The sequence below is a fragment of the Colletes gigas genome, unplaced genomic scaffold, assembly GCF_013123115.1.
Source record: "Colletes gigas isolate AHSC1104 unplaced genomic scaffold, ASM1312311v1 Colletes_gigas_Sc00047, whole genome shotgun sequence".
Classification (NCBI taxonomy): domain Eukaryota; kingdom Metazoa; phylum Arthropoda; class Insecta; order Hymenoptera; family Colletidae; genus Colletes; species Colletes gigas.
The window spans coordinates 1,074,992-1,097,585 of NW_025106676.1; the positions used below are offsets into that span (position 1 = coordinate 1,074,992).

The 22,594-nt window shown below is 36.9% G+C and overlaps 1 protein-coding gene across 1 annotated transcript in view; it reads right to left on the bottom strand.

The window, feature by feature from the left end:
• The window catches only part of LOC122403201 (diacylglycerol kinase 1), an 85,899-nt gene that overhangs the window by 47,987 nt on the left and 15,318 nt on the right, over positions 1-22,594 (bottom strand). The window contains exons 2-3 of the mRNA XM_043406564.1: positions 4,548-4,676; positions 1,257-1,345 (exon numbers count right to left, since the gene is read on the bottom strand). Of these exons, the coding sequence (XP_043262499.1) occupies positions 1,257-1,345; positions 4,548-4,611 (153 nt within the window). The 5' untranslated portion in view covers positions 4,612-4,676. The remainder of the gene's footprint in view (positions 1-1,256; positions 1,346-4,547; positions 4,677-22,594) is intronic.

Sequence of the window (22,594 nt, forward strand, 5' to 3'; positions counted from 1 at the left end):
AGGTTTCATTCTATTATTTACAATTCTCCCTCGACCATTCTATGTAATCTCCTATATTTTTTCTCTGATCAATTCTAAATTTTTTGTTTTCATTTTAGTTGTTTAGAACAACAACAACGCCATCCTATACAGATAATTAGCAGATGATAAACACACACGTACATACACGTTTCCACCGATCACAGAATCGAAATAAACAGTTATCAGGGCGAACCGACAAATTGTATTTTTCTACACTGTGTTTAAATCGGATTCATTCTCTTTACCCAACAGTTTTTTTCTTGCAAAAAATTTAGAAGACAAGCTTATGTTTTCGACCGACTATCTACAAGATTCAACTTAGTTTGATAGTTTGTTAGCAGGGCGCGGAAATTTTATAATAATCGAGTAATATCGTACCGAACACGAATGATTCTGTTAAAAGCCTAGACGAGACGTTACGGAGTTTCGTGTTTCTGCCGGTTGATCGCGAAGAAGAGGTTCAATTCGATGGAATGTGGGCAATAAACGTTTCACGAATCTGAGCCGCAGGAAGAATGGGAGAATCGTACGAGGGAACAGCGGCGTACGCGAGTAGGATCCTTCGCCGAGGACTCGCAATTAGATTCACAGGACGGGGAATTAAATTAGGATCGCGCAGTCCGTTTGTGCCGGCTCGTTTGCTCGCATATTCCTGGCATTAGCGGGCCAGATACGTGGGGGAGGCCTCCATCGAGTATCGACTAATACAATACCATCGGAAACGACTCGCCGCAGAAATATGAGTGGCTCTGTCGAAACTCGACGGGGCTGGCAAAGCGGCTTACGGGCTTGCGCCTTTCACGCCTATCTCAACATGCTAAATCAGCTTCCCTCTGGCAACAAAATTCTTCCAGAGAAGGAGAGCCTCTCATTACGCGTGAAAAAGTTAAGCCAATTCGCGCAACTTCGCGAGAAAACACGAATTCTGAATTTCTGTTTTGTTAAAAAAACACACTCTATTTGACAGTTACAATTTGTATCCTGGAAAAAACAGGTGTTAAATTTGTTCAGGGAACAATCGTTCTCGATGTCGAGTTTCGCGAGTCTTGTATGTATATTAAAATTAACACATTTTTATTTCATGCACTAACTTAAATCAAATAAATACACATTTGAAGAATTATTTAAAATTGAATCGTACGTCGAGGGGTTGATGAAAAATTATGGTTGACTTAGTCGAGTTAGAAATATAGTAATAAATAATTTTCCAAAGTTTGGTAGATGGTTCTGCTTACCCCGTCCGGGTGGTATTTCGGAGTACCGCTGGACGTTGTGTTTGATCCGCAAAATTCGGCGAGGACATCCTGCAGCTTTCGCGTAGAATCTGGAACAATGGAGTCCTAATATGACGCTCCGAACGCAACAATGTCAAATTCCCCGTTTCCGAATCATGAAACGAACGTTCCAAGGTAGAAACGTTTTCTAAAATTCGAGGATTAGCTGCGTCCTTGAAAACGCCGCGTCGACGAACAAACAACGAGAGAAAAAAAAAATCAAACGTCAACAGTACTCGATATCGCTGGCAGCTGATGGTAATTAAAGCGATATCAACGCGATATTGCCTCGCTCGAGACGAGCTGTTCTCAAACGTATCGAGGGGGAAAAAAGGACCGCGGAAAATAGGTACGCGTCGCGTTTATTGCCGTGGCCGTCTATAAGGAAGAAAACGAGCAAACCGATCGATCGATCCGGCAACCGGGATTCGACTATTTGCGAAGGACACAACACTGAGGGATCGACTAATAATACAGGAGACCGTTGGCCTAATCTACCCCCGGCGATGCCATGATAAACTTTACGCTTTGGAAACTGTTACAATATACAGTGAGTGTAAAAAGTATTCGTACACTAGTCAATTTGAACGAAAACTTTGCAGAACTTTGTTTATTACAAAAGTATGTCAACAAAAACATGCATACATATCCTTAGAAATCTCTGGAACAAATGTCATTAACAACAAATTATTTATTTATATTTATAATGAAAATATTAACAAATTTCCAGAAATTGACCTAAAATATACGCGTAATAAGTATTCGTACAGTCTTTGATTCGTAACATTCCACATAGAACGATTACAAGGTAATCCATGATATGTAAACATACTTAGCATCAGTATGTCTGGAGACGCTGTCGGTATAGGTAGTATCCTGAATTCAAACAGTATCAACGAAATTATCAGTAAAATGGGACGAAAACGCAAGGAAACCTCTGAAGAAGAAAGGAAACTTGTTATAAATTTACATAATAAGTGTAAAACACTGAGTGAAATTTCTAAAGTTTTAAATAGACCGAGGTCCACGATTCAAGGAATCATTGGCAGATATGGCGATCGAAAAACTGTAAAAAATAATCCAAGAAACGAACGTAAACGAATACTAAATGAGTATACCAGCCGATGGATAATTCGAAAAATAAAGCAAAATCCAAAGATAAGTGCGGTGAAAATCACAGCTGAACTTAAAAATGATCTGGACATTAATGTATGCAGTAACACAGTGCGTAATTTTTTACGGGATAGAGGATATCACGGCAGAGTAGCTCGTAAGAAATATTTCGTAAATGAAATTAATAGAAAGAAACGATTGCAATTCGCGAAAGAGTATGTTAATGTTCCTATGGAGCACTGGAACCGTATTATATTTACTGATGAGAGTAAATTTAACATATTTGGGTCAGATGGACGATGTACAGTATGGCGGAAAAGAAATACCGAGTACGAAAAAAGAAATTTGAAGCCGACCGTAAAGCATGGAGGAGGATCAGTCACAGTTTGGGGCTCAATGAGTGCGAGCGGGGTTGGATCCCTCCATTTTATCGATGGTATCATGAATCACAAAATGTACATCGATATTCTAAAAGAGCATCTTCAGGTTAGTGCAAATAAAATGCAGTTACAGGGCAATTATGTATTTTTGCAAGATAATGATCCAAAGCATAATGCTTATAATACATGTCTGTGGATCCTATATAATGTGCCGCAGCAATTAAAAATCCCTCCACAGTCTCCAGACGTAAATGTGATAGAGCACTTATGGAGTCATCTTGAAGAAAAAATTCGAGACTATCACATTTCTTCGAAACAAGATTTAAAAAATGCACTTTTAGAGGAGTGGAACAAAATTTCTAGTACTATAACCAAACATTTAGTAAATTCAATGCCGCAAAGGCTTAAAGCGATTATACAATCTAAAGGAAATCCCACTAGATACTAAAATAGCAAATAGACTGATTTTTGTTACGTTTATGTACTAAAATTTATAGTTTTTGTTGTAAAATTAGAAGTGTACGAATACTTATTACACGTATATTTCACGCCAATTTCTGGAAATTTGTTAATATTTTCATAATAAATATAAATAAATAATTTGTTGTTAATGACATTTGTTCCAGAGATTTCTAAGAATATGTATGTATGTTTTTGTTAACATACTTTTGTAATAAACAAAGTTCTGCAAAGTTTTTGCTCAAATTGACTAGTGTACGAATACTTTTTACACTCACTGTACATACACTTCTGAAAGAAAAGATCGCAATCGTTAAATTCTCAAGAATAGATTGAAACTTGTCCAAATTCATCGTACAATAGAACAACGTTAACCCTTAAGTGGACTCTCGATCTCAACAGAATTATTTTACTTAATGTTGATTCTTACCAGATTGGTAAATGGAAATCACCTTCCCTTAAAAGCATTTAAAAAATAATGAACTAATGGAGGATTATTAGTTTAAACTTGACCAATAATCCATTTAAGGGTTAAATAAAATACGGGATGTTCACGCTATTACTAGTCAGCAATTTTTTCGAAAGTTATTCTAATTAGAAAAAAAATAAAGACAAAATTGTACAGTTTCTTACGACCAACAGGACAGTTTATATCAATCTTGCATATTTAATATGTATTTGCAAATGTCGTAATTTATTACGGGTTTGTATATTTATTAAGCATTGCCTTTGGGTAATATAATATTAACACGTTCGCGGACAATGCAAATTTTAACGAGCTGCAAAAAGTGATCAAGTGATTTACGCCAAGTGTTGCAATTCTACTTAATTTACACAATGTGCTAGCTAAAATAAATTTTTACGTATACAAAGGCAAAATAAAATGAAAATACACAACGAACCAGTTTGCCATTACATTAAAATACATAATAACTTTAGAAAATAAAAGCTATATATAGAATGGAATGTATAATGTGGTTTATAAATTTTAATATTATAGCATTCGTTGCATCTCAATGAAAACGTTCGTGAACGTGTTAATTGCAAAGGCAGTTTATTATAGGCCTGTATATTTATTAACAAAACTTGTAAAATCTGGACGAAGCGATAGATTTTCAAAAGTGATACGTTCCTTTAACGAATACTAAGTGCTTCTACTATTTGTATCTGGAAATGCATAGCGTATTAGTATGAATCACCTGCTTCGAGAATCTACTTTTTCCCTGGACGTTTCGTATGCAACCGAGTTCGACTAGCTAGAAACTCGGAACGACCGAGTTGTGTTTCACTTTTTACTTACAAGCGACCAAGTTCTGGAGCTGTTGAAATTCTGCTGGTGAGAGCTTATCCCAGTGAAAGGCCATCCTTACTTCTGGTCTCTATCTCCCACAGGACGAACGCCTGGCCGCTGAATATCGAAGACCGTCACCTGAGGATAGAAAAATATTACAAGATTAGGAAAAGCTTTCCACAATTTTCTACGTACGTAACGCGCGTCTATTGTAAATTTACAGGGAATAAAGTAAATAATTACGGTGAACGTCCCAGTAGTTAAACGTTTAACGCTAAATCGAGTTTTAAATAAATAGTAAATAAGTATCTTCAAACGTGGAATGTCCATCAAATTGACGGGTCTCGTAAATCTGGTGTTAAGAAACTTGTTTAAAATTATCCTCCAATATGTCCTATTAGACAAAAACTGATTATTTGTTTATTACGAGGAGATTTTTATGGAGATTACGAGGAAATAAAAATTAAATTAATGGGAAATTAAGTCCATTATGATCGACTGCTTAAAAAGAATTTTAAACCTGTTCCATTAATTGAAACGTCTTGTCCCGGTGATTAAACATTGTTATTAACATGACGATTAACATGACGATATAGAATAAAAGAATATTAAGTGGATATATTACCTCATGGGAAATTAGATTTTCTCAGAATTACTTAAAATTCAATGTTCAATAAATTTTTGCAAATTTTTTTATAAATATAAAACGTGATCATTCTAAATGAAAATTGAATCGAAAATATAGAGTAAAATATTTTCACGCAAGTGTTTGTTATCTAGATAATTGACGTTGAAAATTCATCGAGTCGGGCCAATATTTGTTATTTCTACTTGCGTTCGGAGGTTTTATTAATCTACTCGCTTGTTTATTATTGTTTTGGTATTTTCAAGCATCAACGTTGCCACGATATAATTTATTCCAACTAGAAAACGATAAAATCAATAAAAAATAATCAATATTTGAGAACAGCAATCGATGTTAAGTAGAAATATCGAATCATGGTCAGACATGCTCGACATACACTCTCAGCCAAAAAGATAGCACATGCGTGCTATCTTTAATTTCTCACTGACACACGTACAATTTTGGGTTTGTAACACACAATATAGTAAGCTTACGAGCTCAGAACATGCGGATCGCTGCAAAGATGTCGCGGCATCACGGCGTTTTGTTTACAAAACAGAAACAGTGTTGTATACGAAGGACGAAATGATAGCACACTTATAAAGCAATAAACATTTATTTAATTTACTATCAATCTATATAATTATTCATTAATTGTTTAATAATGAGTACATCCTCCTTTATTTTCTATGATTTCAATCATTCTATTTGGTAACGACTTATATAATTTTTGAATATTTTCTTGATTTAAATTGCTCCATTCCGCGACAATAGCTTCTTTTAGTTCGTGGACATTCTCGTATTGTTTCCCATGTTTGTAAACTGCTTGACTGAGTTGACTCCAATAATTTTCGATAATATTAATATCCGGTGAGCGCGCAGGCCATGATAAAACACGTATCTTTTCTTTTTCAAAATATGTTTTTACAAGTTTTGCAGTATGTACCGCTGCATTATCCTACTGATATATGAATCCAGACCCAGATATACGTAGGGCATGCTTTGTTATTTGTTGCTTTATCAAATCCAAATAATATTTACTGTTCATTTTTCCATGAATAAATTTTATTTCCGTCTTACCGAAGTAACCGATGGCCGCCCACACCATTACTCCACCACCGCCCATTGCTTGCCGAATTTTTGACAATTTTTCTTTTCTTAGATCGTGGAAATAATAGTTTAAACCATCAGGTTCATTTAAATTAAATTTTTTTTCGTCGGATAATATCACTTTTCGCCACTTCTTCTTCCAGTGTATTCGATCTTTGGCAAATTGTAAACGTTCTTGTTTGTGCCGTGGAGTTAATGCAGGTTTCTTTTTTATTTTTAGTCTTCTAATGTGCTTGCATGATTGTAATACACGACGAACACTTGAAACACTTGCATTGATGCCAGCCTTTTGCATGATTTGTTTTGTTGTACACTGGGTATTAGAAGCTATACGCAAAACAGTTCGTTTATCCCGTTGTGACAACGATGATGGTCTTCCACTACTCTTCTTTTTACCATAATTTTCCACGCTTTTAAGTAAATTATAAATTACCTTTCGACTTCTGCTAGTTATTTTCGAAATTTTAGATACTGATAAATTTTGCCTTTTCAATTCAAGAATATGCTTTATTTCTGATGTCGTTAATTTTTTCCCCCGTCCCATTCTTGTAAATTACTAGGCAATACTTTCGCGTCTTGAATACCTAAGAGATCGCGAAATACTAAGCAGTTTATAAACATGTAGACGGAGTGTGCTATCATTTCGTTCCTAAAATACAACATTGTTTCTGTTTTGTAAACAAAACGCCGTGATGCCGCGACCTCTTTACAACGATCCGCATGTTCTGAGCTCGTAAGCTTGCTATATTATACGTTACAAACCCAAAATTGTACGTGTGTCAGTGAGAAATTAAAGATAGCATACATGTGCTATCTTTATGGCTGGGAGTGTATCTTACACGATGACATGTGTATATAATATTAAAAATCAAATTCTTGGAATATGATAACAATTTCGCTGTATATTTTCGATAAGATCGTTTCAGAAAATTGTATCTGTACCTTAATTTGCATTCTTCAAGGCGAACGAACGAAATACCCAGAACGTAAATGCCGAATATTACGATAAAAAATATAGTTTGAGGCTTTGGCCACGAATTCGACGAGTTTCTCCCCTTTGAAACGTCGGAAACGAGTGTGTCAGACGACTGCGATACTAGACAGTAACGCGTTAAAACTTTTTAAACCCGGATTTACGATACTGTCGTCGAGTAGGAAATATTGACGTTCCAGTCGCTTAATTGCGCTACGGATTGAAGGCCTAGAAATTGCTTTATTGTCACGAAATTTCTGCGTTTCTGTCGACCATGAGCCTCGTTTTCAATAATTATTGATAAACTATGGGCCTACAGAGCAACACTTGTGGTTAATGGCCTTGCCAAATGTGCAATTCAATTTCCTAAATTCCTTTGCACAATAGTGCAAACACCACAAAAGTAATAATAGTGTTTCTTTCTTTGTGGTTTGTTCGATTTTGTCAATCAAACTCTATGATTTATCTTCTAATTTAATTCAATTATACAGCTGTTTCAATTGCAACCGACTACGTTAAAGATTGATTTATTTATATGTTTATCTTACAAATAGTACGCTCGTTTTTATATGGATTTATCGTCAGTTTAACATTGAATTTAAATAAAGAACTCTATGATTTATCTCCTAATGTAATTCAATTATACAGCTGTTTCAATTGCAACTGACTACAATAGAGATTTATTTATTTATATGTTTATCTTACGAATAATACGCTCGTTTTTCTATGGATTTATCGTCAGCTTAACATTGAATTTAAATAAAGTACAATACATGCTTCGTTTCAGAAGCGCCGTATATAGAAATTTCGTAGAAACTAGTTGAATATCTGGGAAAGGAACAAGTTTTTCGCCAATACGTCGTTTAATTTTTAACGGTGAAGGGAACTGCCTCGAACTCCGGAAGAAAATTCGTCTGTTCCGACCACCGTTCCGGAAACCAAAAGTTTCCCCTCTTTTCGCCGGAAACGGGCAAGTATATCGGCGAATTTGAAGAACACCGATGCAGGGAACTCGAAGGGACGGGCGTTCGTTATTCTTAGCACAAACTTCTCGTCGACCGGTCGAATAATACGACGTTAAATAAAATACAACGGACAGCGAACGGATAGCAATTTCGTCGAAACGATCAGGGCACGGGGTAGGAAACGGGACGCAGGAGTTACAAATCGCGAAACGGAAAAGAAACTCGAATGCGCGATCAGGAATTCCATCGATTCGAACAAACACGAACGAACGGAAAAATCCTCAATTTTTGATCCAATTCGTAATCTCACCTTTCTCGTTGCAAGCTCGTGCGCGGCGGGCAAATTTTATTCTCCGATAACGAATCAAAATCTTCGGATTACTTAACGCAACTATTTTCTGTACGTAAACAAAAAGAAAAGAATTTTTTTTTAAATTGTGCTCTTCTTCAAAAAATTATGAAACTTCGTAAACGTGGTTAAATTTAATTTTAGTGGGTGGAATCGACCCTTTAAATAACTCGAGAACGGCTAGAGATATTGGAAAAAAGTTTACAGAAAGATTACACGTTCGCAAGATTTTATAATAAAATTTTGAAATTGGTAAATTCTATAGGAAACAAATTTTTTTCTGGGCTTGAAATGCTCCCTTCCGATTTCCATCGCCGATCAACCACCCCGGATTAGAATTCTGTTTATTTATTTCTTCCCGTTCGCGCGAAAGCCATCGACCCTGATTGAACCTAATTTATTTCCCGCCGTGTAAACAACTTCCCATCTTCGACGAAGAAAAGAGAAATGGGGCCCCTCGATTATTCCCTGGCGATTGATGTCGCCGTTATTTAACGCGACCAGCCTCGGGTGAAAAAAAAAGGGAAACAAAGAGACTGGATTAAAAGCAAACAAAGAGAGACGTGCATTTTTAGCGAGTACTGCGTGGACGGCGTCGATAATTGCCCCGATAATCAAAAATCCACAATGAGCCCTCGTTTCGGTCTCCGTTCGACCCTATTCCTGTTCGAACAGAGGCACACTTTGGTCCCGTGCAATTTCCAGACCAATCATGATTTAACGAGGACGCTTCACGTCGTTGGCTGGTCGAAGGAAACATTTTATTATTTCCCTGAATCGCGGTAAGCACCGTCTTGTCGTTAACTCGCGTTTTCGGTTCCTCGGATTGCTCTTAGGCTACTCGAATTACTCGCTAATTCGAAGGACCGTTCTTGCCATGGAAGCTTTAAAAAATTTCGATTTCTGTCCCTTTTCGCATTTTACTATCAGTTATTGCCTGGAGAATACGTTTATATTATTGCAATTAAATATGTTTAACAAACTGACTCTTGAAAAAATTCTATTACCTCTATACTTACGGAATAAAATAATAACAGTATAGAAAAGACGCAAAAACAACGATAAATGAAAATGAAATAAACCTTATTTACATCGAGAATATGGTTATAGATTTTAAGAATGCAATTCTTTTTATTTTTTCGATCCCGTTAAAATTGTACTTGTTTTAAAGTGATGTGTTAAGCTGTGTATCCCAAATCCCCAGAATCGTGCACGGAAATCGGTTGCTCTGACTGCATAACAGGCCATAGATAATACATCATTGTTATCGAGCAGGGAGCACGTTATGTGCCATCGTATCTTCGTTAATTTAACTAATAGCAATTTATTAACGGCCATTACCAACCGCACGTAGCGCGGGCTTTTCAGCCAAACGACGAAGATCGACGATACTGCGGAGGTGTGTTCGGAAAGGAGCATTTGTTTTTAATGGGACGCGTCAAGCCTCGTCCGTAATTTCCGGCGTGACATATAATTAGTTCCAGTTTGCGAGCCAGCGGAGATCGAGGAGCTTGCAATGTACCACGGAACAAGCTCCGAAGTTACCGGAAAAGCTGCGCTATTTTAGCTCTTGCCCCTGTAAATCAGCCACAAAATCGCTGTGGTTTTCCAAGAGTGAACTCGGTGGTTTTTGTCACACTATGGATCAATAATTATGGATTAATTGCGATACCCAATCGAATATCAAAGAATTCTAAATTCTCCGATTGCAAGATAATTTCTCTAAACTCTCATGGAAATACAATTTTTTATTCTAATATTTCGTTCTATTCAAAATACAAACAAATTTCAAATATACTTGTGTGTCACTGAAAAAATCTAAATTCTGTGTTTGGTTATGAACGTCGTGAATATTTAAAGAAATACGTAAAAAATTGTTTTTATATGCATTGTTTACATGACCCAGTTCCTTGTTCAACGTGGACAAATAAAAGCAAAATATTGTGTCTTCATCGAAATCTACGATCAACGGTTCGATATGGTCTATCGTTAGTATAAAATATCCTTTTATATGCAATGTTTGATAGTGTTTCGTTGCGTGAACGTATAATAATAGACAGAACGACATAATGGGCGTTCATTCAGCACTCGCCTCTTCTAATTTAAGTAATTGAGGCAATGGCGGTATACGTAGCAGCCCCGAATAATTAGTACACTATCCGCGGAAGAATGGAGTTCCATTAAAAGAAACACTAATTAAATTGAGCTCCCCGCGGTGCGTTTATTTACGAAAAGTAATTGTTTCCAGGAGTCGGTCATTTATCTTTCCGTTTTGGGTCCATTTAATTTACCAATTAATCGAAATTCCGCGAAATGAAAAGTTATATGTATATACGTTGGACCATCGGGTCGCAAATGATTTTCTAAGGGGTCATGAGGGTTAGTTTTACACCGATTTTTACCGTTAAATGGAAAACATCAGCCCGCGAAATTAATATAAATTACGAAACTGCGTCATGAATTATGCAACAGGAATCCACGCTTTAATTTACAGGACACGAACATAATTGCAACTAATTATTACCTCTATTACGGTTACATTATGCACGGGACAGTAAGTTCTAGGTTTAATTACATCAAACGATATCACTGTCGAATAAAGTATATCCCTTCGCGACGGAAAGACTAAATTATCATACGATAATATGGTAGTAGCTCGAAGTTCGAGGTGTTCGTGGAAAATGGTGTCAGTCAGCATTACAGTTCGGTGTGAAAAAAACTTTCTGAAATTAGTTCAATTCCCAGGAAGCAAAATTAAAAAGTTCAAAGTTTCCACGCGGCGAACGAAGGGGAAGCAATATCACGCTGTCTGTCGATATATCGATTAAAAAATTTTCCGTTCGGTTTTGCGAGATTTTCCAGTTAGCTAGTCGAAGCTGCTACACAGAAAAAATTGAATGGCCATTGTTGGATCGTTTACTCGTCGTAACCGTGCGGAATTTTTCAAAACATTCGTTGGCCCCGGATTTCTGTAAGTTTTAGACGATCGAACGATGAACATCATTTTCAAAATTCCATCTGCAAATTAAACAGGGTTAAAATATTTACGGGTATTAATACAGATTATCCTGGAAACTAGTTTCGCGTATGCTAAATAATCGATGAAGGGATGAGTCTGCGAATATGTAATACATTATCCAACCCATATTGCCAATATATGTACGTCTCTAAATAAATTTCTAATTCCATTGAATTTTTCAAGATTTTTGTAATCTTCTTGGAGAAGAAGATTGTAAATTTCCTGTCGTTCGTATATCGGGATATAAACACTGGAAGCAGTCGTATTCAAATATATAAAGAATTTGTCGAACGATATACGTGACGCGGCTGCAAGAATGTCAATACGGCGTGGATCGATGTCAATTTGAATATTTGTCCGGTTCGAGGAAAATAATTAATCCCTGAAGGGTTTAAAACCGCCCGTAGGCTCCGACAACCGTGATTCTAGCGAAGGTTGTTCAATTTCCCTTTTAAATGAAATCGTCGACGAATCGGTGACAAGCGCATTACTGCAACAATGCAGCGTCAAACGGTCGAGCGATTGCAAAATCGTCGCCTCGATTTTCAACGTCAATATTTCGCCGTGTCACGAGCCCGAACGAACAATCGAGTTCGATTAATCAGTCGAATTGCGGCTGAAATTGCTGAAGAAGAACGACGTCGTAAATTGGCGGGAAATTTCGTCGAGCTGGCGGGGTCCTCGCGGTTAAACGCGAGCAAGGGTTCTCCGCATCCTTCGAAAACGGAACAAGGGGAAAGCGTACAACTGATAACCGCGTGCGTTTTGTTCCCGACACTGACCTGGGAATACTAAATTCGTCTAAATACCTCTCGTCGCCGCGACGTGACGATTCTGTTCAAGGCAGTGCAGCTTCCTTTGCCGTGACAAAAGCATCGTTTCCACGAAAATGATCAAAACTTCTTCCCGTTCGTGTCCGTGGGAACATATTTTTTCATTTATCGTTTCTATGCATTATTTTCCAATGAGACCAATGGAACTTTTAATTCTCATAGCTGTCATATTGGAGACACGTTTGTACTCAGTAGTAAAGAGATACACGATTCCTCGAGGCATTGAGACACGAAAAATGAATAAATCTTCTCCCCATTCGTTGGAAGCATTTTTTCATTTATTATTTCCAAAAAAAAAACCAATGGAACCTTTAAGCTGCCATATTGGTTAGTCTCATGAGCGCCATATTGGAGTCATGTTTCTACTCGGTAGCGAAGAGATACACGATTGTTCGAGGCATTGAAATTATTTAAACTTATTATCAAAATTCTTGCTTTAGGTTAAGAATGCTCAGGTTACCGAATATAAATAAAAATTTCGAGGTTAGATAATCTTTAGTTATTTTTTAACGTACGTACGATGAACCAATTTGACAATTTAGTTCAAGAAACAAGCGTCTGTGGACTTGTGATACGATCCAATAACTTCTATTAAATCCTCTTTCATCCTAATCGGTGTACTTTTTTTCGTTCCGTGGCGTAATAGTCGGCCTCTCGTTGCATGTTTCAAGAATAAGCCCTTCCGTTCCAGTGAAATTTGTCCTACCATCGAGAACGTCCATCAGAGCTCTTGCGGTGACAAATAAATTCCGCCGGTCGGCAAAGTCCGCGAGAGACACACACGCTTTTCGTTTTTAATTAAATGCTTCCTAGCCCCCTCCCCCGTCACTGGTCGGTTCTTTCCCTATTCTCCCTCCTTTTTTCACTCTCATTTATTCCTTCTGTCCATCCGACTGCCGCTGTTTCCCTTTCGTTAATACTATCCATGTTTTTTTACCCCCGTTCCGTGTCCTTCGCCGTTTGTTACTCCTCGCGTTATGTTACTCTGCAACTTCTTTGTTTATCCCGAGGTTCGTACTTTATCATCTCCCTTGATTTCCGTCCTCGACGTACAAATATACGACTGTCATGCAGCGGACGCGTTTCATATTCATAATTTATTAAGTCCTTCTTTCTTCCCCTTCCGCCTCGTCATCGTATTATTATTTTCACCGCGTTTCCATCTGGTGGCTCGAATCGAAGAATTTATAACGACGTTTGGCCAAAAAATCGTCGAGATACCACTTTCGTGAATATTGAAATAAAAATTAATTTCGTATATATGTACTAGCGAAAAGCAATGGACCGTAGCACGATCTTTTGGCGCGTCAACGTCGCTATCTTCGAATGCCAATTTCGAGATCGTCGAGCAATTCCACAGAGATCAGTTTCTTGGAAAGCAACGATTATCGTTGTACCGTGGCTTTAAGGCGAGACACACACGCGATAATTGTACGTATACAAAATCATTACCACGGCGACCAACTTTCACGCTACGAGAAATTTAGTTTTCAACGCGGGAACGCGTATCCAGGGCCTTAATTGCTCCCGCTGCCTTAATTACTGTACTTCTTTCAGAACTTTTACCTGCACTTCTTTCAGAACTACTGAATGCCGTTTCCTTCGCCTAATATCGTTACAGCACGGCAATAACAAGTTGCATCATAATGGACCAGAATTCTCTTCTCGTTTGCACTCTCTTAACTTCTTTATTATTTCTACTTTCTATGACGCACGCGGCAAGCTGTAAGGGATCAGTTACAAACCTCGTATAGGGTCGGTTATTGTTCGAATGATCTTTCGAGAGAAACGTTCTCGTCTTTGTAACGCAAATATTGTAATTTTACATTATTTCAAGATTTATTTTTTATGAATTGTTGTCGGAAAAACATTTCTTACATAACGTTTCCTCGTTATCTCGAGACACTGGTTCCGTTGCAGGAAACAAGAAAACCTTGTCGCGATATCTCACACTGCCTGTGGACTGTAAAATCTTTTTTAGCGCGACGACAGCTGCCGGAAGACTCGTTATGTATCTAGACGATACGATCAAAGGGAACTCCACCTTAAAGGTAAGGACGTTTAAGGAAGATCTGTGCGGGGCAAAGGATGCTTTTCCCCAGTGGGAGGGTAAGGATGTCAGGAAGGAATCAATACGTACTAACCGTCTGGAACGCATTTCGACTGGCATCGCGGCACGACGGAATCAAGGACTCGGTTTTACATACGAACATTCCCTTTGCCGCTTCCACAACATCACTGGATAACTTCTGCGGGTGTAATTAACCCCCAAATTACGTATCCGTGCAACCAACGATGCTTCAAACTCCGATTTTATCCCGAAAACAATGATCGAAGCAATTTCTTACGTATCAAAGCAAAACAGATTTCAGAAAGGCTCGTTAAACTGTATCTTACACTTTTCGAAACGACTATCGATGCACAGAGAAATATAATTTATCAAATAGACTCGAAACGCGATTGATAAACAAATTGCAAGGTGAAAATTAAGATACTGAAAAAAATTGTCAAAGTTTAAACCGACTACTCACACTCGATTTGTAGTTTCAAAACGTTCGAATCCCGTAAAACAGAAGTACAGCATTTTGAAGAAAGAATTTCTATTCTAAAAAAAATTTTCTCCAAAATGTTTCTCCAAAAGGTTTCTTAAATTTTCCATATTTTTTGTTTAACATAGGTTCGGTACCAATGGAAACCATCCAACTTTAAAAAAATTTTTCATCTGTTGCATTCTGATCTTTCTAATGTAATTTCTCGCAACTAAAAACAAAACAGATTCCAGAGAAGCTCGTTAAATTGAATTTTACATTTTTCGAAACGACTATCGATGCGCAGAGAAATCTAATTTATCAAATAGACTCGAAACGCGATTGATAAACAAATTGCAAGGTGAAAATTAAAATACAGGAAGAAATTGTCAAAGTTAGAACCGACTTTTCACACTCGATTCGTAATTTAAAACGTTCGAATCCCGAAAAACAGATTTCTTGCGTTTTCAATACCGCCTGTTTGTTCAGCTTCGCCCGACCACGAAAACATTTCGATCCACATGAAACACGGAAGGTCGATAGTATACGCGAAAACAAACGATACGGAGACCATTTTATCGTAATCGAACGTTTCGAAATAAATTTCCCTCCGTCGTAATGTCCCAAAAGGGACGTACGAAGAATGGAAGAAATTTTCTAGTTTAATAAAAAAATGCATGGACCGAATTCTCGCCTTCAATTACAGTTCTATCGCCGTCGCGTTCATATTCGTATCCCGATTATGCCATTTTTTCCGCCTTTGTGCCATTCATTTCGCGTTCCATCCATTTTCCTCCGCGCGTTTCTACGCGACGCACACAAGCGCACGAAATACAGACTGTTTAACGCGCTTAGGGCCATCTGCGATTATATGCGTATTCCCGAAGAGCAAAACATTGCAAAACGCCGTCAAAACAGTAAAACAAACCACCGTTTCGTTGAAATGGAGGAGGAACGAGAAACGACTGTTAAAATTTTTACGCAGACTACGTTAGAAACCATAAACACGAAAAAGAAAAGAACACTTGAAATGGAAAATACCTAAACTTAATAATTATGTCTTATATAGTTAAATAAACAGTCTTTTCCCCTCAGAAACTAATAAACGTATCGATTTCAATTTTTCCTCGTATCAATTTGCTCTATTTTCCCACTGCGCGCCATTTTTATTTCGCTTCGTAGCGCTCCATCTTATTTTATCTCAGTTTATCTTCGGTCACGGAAGACCTGTTAATTCCAGGATTTTGTGTTTCAAGTTGAATTTCCATCGATCAAAAGTTCGAAGAAAATTCGAGCGAGAACGTGAACGGCAAAAACAAATGGGTAAGTTTTTAAATGAATTTTAGAAATGAACTTTCCAGAAGGTGCGTTGCAATTTCGCGAGAAGGAAATCTTTCAAAGCAGTTTTGCGTCATCGTAGGCGATCGGAATTTTCCGGTTCCGATGGATCCGAAAATATTTCGCCAGTCTATTTACCCAAAATTTACTGTTTTGGGTCGATCGTTGCTAGCATGTGTAAGTAAACTGAGAAGTCACTTACGTGTGCAATCGGCGCATAGTCTTGCGTGAATATTGCCGTTGTTTAGACGCCATTGTTCCGTGCACGTGCGTGATATGGCGAATCGTTATTGTATTCCGATCGAACATTAGCTACTCGATATACGATATTGCCTAACAAGACTCGATCCAATCTGCGAAAATTATTATTGTATTTCGCAAAGTATGAACAATGGAATTTTAGAACAAATTAACTCTGTATTAAACCGTCTTCGAAGTTTTCTTTTTAAATGTATACAAAGGGTTACGATTAAAAATAAAGAATTATTATTATTATAAAGCCAAGGAGATTTTGACAGATTTTTTAAATACATTATTTTATAATTAATTATTCGAAATTGATCCATTTTGAAATAACACCGTTATTTAAAGTATATGAAAATATGGAAAATGTATTAATGTATTTACCAATCGAATGATTTATTTGCCACGTCACGAAACAAATAAAAGCGTACGGGTTACGCATCTAAAATAGTATCCCAGAAGTTGAGCTCGGTAAAGGCCATCATACGGAAAGTCGAGCTATTTTCACGTGGCGAAAATACGCGGGAAGGACGCGAAAGAAAATCCACGGGATTAGACGCGTGTTGCTTGCATCGAGTAGATTCTGTTTAAATTTTATTCGCATAGGTATCGATTCTCGATGATACTTTCGAACTTAATTTCTGTTCGATTATAACCAAAGAGTAACGAGTAACGTAAACGTTAGAAATCGTTGCTCTTTTAATGAACAAATAAAATATTAAAAGCAACTTGCTTTTAATTTTGAAAGAAAACTATTTTTTAATATAATTATAGTTTACAAAAAAAAATACTGGCTAATCACACCTTATAGAGAAATTTAAACGACCACAAAGAATCGAATCGATTTGATACAGTTTGATAATAATTTCATTGCTTCAACGATTGTTGCTCTTTTAACACTTTGACTGCTACTACTGACTACTATATATTTGATTGACAGAACTTTTTACCGCGGAACTAAAACAATTAATTCTCAAATTGAAATGTTAAAGAAAATAAATTTGAATGGGCTCCGTAAATTTTAGTTACGAAAGTAAGTACTACGACAAGTTTTAGGTTACACAGTTTACAATTGTCTAAAATCGAAGTTTTGGTCTCGTAAACAATTTTCGGATTTTAGAGTGGCAGTCAACGTGTTAATAATCAAATGAAATATTGCAAGTAACTTACTTTTAATATTTAAAGGAAACTATTTTTTCAATATAATTATAGTTCACGAAAAAAAATACTGGCTAGTCGTACCTTGTAGGGAAATTTGAACGACAAATAATCGAATCGGTTTAATACGGTTTGATAATAATTTCAATGCTTTAAGGATCGTTACACAAAACAATTGCGGCTGCAACTTGCCGGTGGACGACTTCTGCGTCACTTGTTGTTCACCGTTGCTCGAAACAGATCTTTTTACGAACGACGATAAAAAAACGTTTCTGCGATTCGAAGAAAGTATCGGGCTGGTCCCGCGAGAACGCAAACGTCCAAGTCGAACGCTCGGTTGTTTAGTGTTTGGCCAACGTCCAGTATGAATTCACATCAACTACAGTCGCGTAACAATATACAGCACCGTGGGAGGTATTTTTAGTAACTTCCAGCCGAATCCGATGCAATACTTTATGGGTTGGTTCGAAGATTCGTGCAATTCGAGCCACCGAAAGCTCGAAAAACATTGATCGAATACGTTTCCGAGAAAAAAGGACCCATAACGGATGTAACTTCTACGGCTGCTGTCACGTGTACGTGACTTTACACTTACAATTCCTTGTAACAATATTCGTAGCGCTACTTTGATCAAACCAATCGTATAAATTCACGCAAGTTAATAACATGAATTCACGAAATATTATAATAAAATTGATATTCAATTGAATTCAACATTTACGAATTAATAAAATTGATATTTGCTTGTTTCAAAATTATGTAATATTCGAGGATTCGTAAAGGGCCGTTTTGAAGTGGAAACTTTCGCGAAAATCGATGGCGATACACGGGAGTCTTGGCCATCGAAGTGTTAACGGCGGACATGCTTTCGAAACAATTTTAATACTCGTTGGAGAGTTACGGAATTCGCGAGAATTCGAGCGTCCATTGTTGCAGAAACTCCTGGGCATCGATATTTCTGCAAAGGGACGAACAGGCTCGTCGACTATCTCTTCGGGCGTCAACTTTCGCGACACGTTCGAATTGATAGCAAGTCCTAGTCGCAGGCGGAATATATTATTGTTTCATCAAAGTTACCGTCCCATTTCGGTCCGCGGCATTGTGAACGGTTCATTGTTTTCGCGCGACAAAAGCCCCGTGAAATGAAACGAGACCGAAGGGAAGAAAACCGCTCCCTGGAAAAGTCGAGCAGAAACGTCTTTGAGATTAGCGAAATTGTCTCATACGACTCGAAAACGTTCTACTGAAAGAAGCACCGGATTCTCTCCTCCCTCCTTCGTCTTTCTTACTAATTATACCTTTTCCCTGCAATCTCTCTGTGACCTTTTTAATTAATTTCCGCGCGCTGTGTCGCGTCTGCCTCGAAATCGCGGACAAAAGTCAAACTTAAAAAAAAAAACTTGCGCTGCAAAAATTTAAGACGCACGAATTTCTGGGGAACAATGCACCTTGTGCGTTAAAAATAACAATGCGTAAGTTCTGGGTGTTTTAAGAAATTTTTTAATTTATCTTTGAAGTCGTTATAACGCAATTATTTTACGAAATATTTCGCGTGGAATATTGTTCTGGAAATTTTCCCATTTATTTGAGGAGTCTTTTGTTTAATAATCTACATCGAAGCAACGCCAATACTTCACGAAGTATTTTATATAGAAAATTATTCTGGAGGGAAAAATTTATTGTTACTTTTTGAATTTTCGTTATTGTTTCGTTTACGTTTGTCTTTCATTAGTTTGATTATTGTGCTGAGAGAAATATGTGCAATTACAGTCCACAATACAGTAAAAAAGAAAAAATATATTAATAGTAAATAAAGAATGTGTAATGTGAAAACGTAAACTGGAGGTCTGGGTGAGAAATATCTTAAGAAAAGGTAAAAGAAAATTCGATTTCTTTTAAGTAGAACGTCCCCTTAGAGGGTTGAAAAATGTTTTGGGCACCGAGAGGCGCATCAGAACATTTTCAGGCGATAAATTAGGAAGTGTAATAGGTTTAATAAGCGCCTGCGGAATCCTAAATGCGCAACATAGTTCGCGCTTCAGGAAATTCGAACGCCTTTCGATTCTCAATAGGTTCCAGCCAACAATTCTTCGCGATACGAACTTGAGGCACGGGGCCAATGAAAATAAAGCGCCCCGACGGTCTACGTGACAAATAACCCGAGAAAAGTGAGCGCGAAGGAAAAGTACTCGGGCAAGAAATAAACGAGAAACGTTTCTCGGTTCGCGACAGGCCAAAAAATCCAGAATCGAACGACACCTTTCGCGACGAATATTTTGTTCTCCATCAAGAACGGTAGAAATCGACGTCGAAATCATAACTCGAGTCCAAGATGTAGAACAAAAATTTTGTTAACCCTCTGTAGCCCACATACACATGTATATTATATTTGGCTTCTGAAAACATACGCAAATTTTCAATTGGTAAAATAAAATAATAAACAGCTTTAAAATTTAGAGTTTCCTTTTTTATTTTTTTTTTTAAGAAGCTAAAAAAATGTTAGCCCTTTAGGGGCATGAAAGGAGATCCTTAAACTGCACGAAAATATTTGTTTAGTCCATTTTTTATCACCTTTTACTAAATAGTAATTAATCCTATCCGACGATGTAACTATAGTCGTAGCATCTATCATAGAGATCAGAACGCAACGAACGCAAAATTTTCTTAAAGCTGGATGGTCTCCACTGATAGTGAACCTATTTTAAACAAAAAATGTAGAAAATTTAAAGAACTATAGCACTTTGAAGAAAGAATTTCTATTTTAAGAAAAAGATTTTCTTCAATATGCTATAGTTTTTGTAATTTTCCATATTTCTTGTTTGACATTGTTACAGTACCAGTGGAAATCATTCAGCTTTAAGAAAATTTTTCGTTCATTGCATTCTGATATCTGTGATGGATGCTATGCTCTACACCAACTATGATTAACATCGTCGTATAGGATTAAAAGACTTATAAAAATATAATAAAAAATGGAGTAAAAAAACATTTTCGTGCAGTTTTAAGGTCCTCCTTCATATCCCTAGCAGCCTAGTACAATAGAACTTTTGTAACTCTTTACGAAAAATATAAAAAAGGAAACTTTTAAATGCATTAGTTTAAAAAATAAAGCTAATGCGAGTTTAGAGTCGCGCTGGATTATAAAGGATTAATATTTGAAGGTCTGGAACGTGTTTTGACCATGAAACATATTTTTTTCTAAAAATTTCCACAACATTTTCTTTACAGATTAGAGCGTGAAAACATCGTCGATTTTCTCGATTTCCGAACACAATTTCATACGGACATTTCATATTATTAAAACGTTATCGCAACGCACAGTTTAGAAACGTAATCGTGAGTCCTCGAAAACTGATGCGGGGAGTGGGAACAAGTCTAAGACATACTCGTTGCTGCCGTGCCAGTTTCACAACAACTCCAATGAAAAACTCGTTACACCGAAGCGAGGATTTGCTTAAGACGCATCCAATTAGACTCGAGAGGCTCCGCCAAAAGCCGGAAGTCGGGATTTTCGAAAAACCGTGTCTTTCTAGAAAACTTGGAACGCGTTGTTTCGCATGCAAACACAGAATCTTCGTCGGTACTCGTGTTCTCGACACTCGCGTAACTATATAGTATATCTTGTTGCAAGCACACAAGCAACTGCAACTAAAAATGTAACAAAGAAATAGAAGAGACGAGAGGTTTATTATGCTCGAAACAGAAAATAATATCCAATCTTGATGGCTTGTCCTCGTAGATCACGACAAACATAAATCTGGCTCTACTAGCCAACCAAATTACTGTGCTGCTTAATATTTGTTTGGGTTCGTTGATATACTATGTCTAACGAGAATTTACACGGTCCGATTTATGAATTTAATTTAAAATAATACAGTACGGCTTTTTGTCTGATATAAATATTAGGATGGCCAAAAAGTTCGTACGGTTCTAAACTAGCAAATAGGCGATTCTTTTATGGTTGGAAATATCTTCATTCGATAATAAATTTTATGTTCTAACTTATAACCTGTTCCCATCTTTCAGATATCTTCATAATTCTCATAAAAAAACTAAACAATTGCTATTTAATGATTTCTTAGGAATCAAAGTTTTGTCCATTGAAAAAATTTTATAGAGAGCGTATTTTAAATGAAATAAAAATGTTTAGGAAACTACTTTTGATTTGTTTCTTGGTGACACTCTCTTCGTACATTTTACATAAAGTATAGTACCTTTTCCAAAATATAACAGCATAATACGTCGAAAAAAAAATTAATTATCCAAAAATTATCCAAAATTATAAAAAAAAAACCAATCCTCAAATTTTTTCGTGGCAATATACAATTAAACGCATGGTACTATAACGAACAAAATGTCGTTCGATTTTTTTATTCTAGATCAAAGAAAAAAAATGCTAGACTCCACGCCGATCAACGCCGTCAACATAAGGAATAACATTTATTATTTCATCCAAAGTCGATAAAACGTAACGAAAAAAAAATATTTGTATCTTGAAATATTAAAGAATATATGTGGAAAGTGGCGAAAAGTTTCATCGAACGCTTATGCTGTAAAAAAATTGTCAAATCACTTCTCGTTTTACCATTTTACATGAGTCTCCCCCCTTAAAAGGAACACTCTAGCTAATCATTAGAAACATCGATTTTCGACATCTTTCATTATCCGTCCACGTTCGATCTTCGCGACACACACACACACACGCGCGCGCGCGCGCACGCATACAAATTATATGTATAGCCCGAGAACCGACAAGAACTTCCTCGAAGCAATCAAACTCTACGTAAGGCAATCTCAAATATGATAGCAAGAACTTATTAACGAGCTCTAAGTCTTGCCCATTACCCGGACAAGAATATCCATTAATTGTAAGCGAACTAGCACGTACCGGATATATACAATAACATTTGATCAA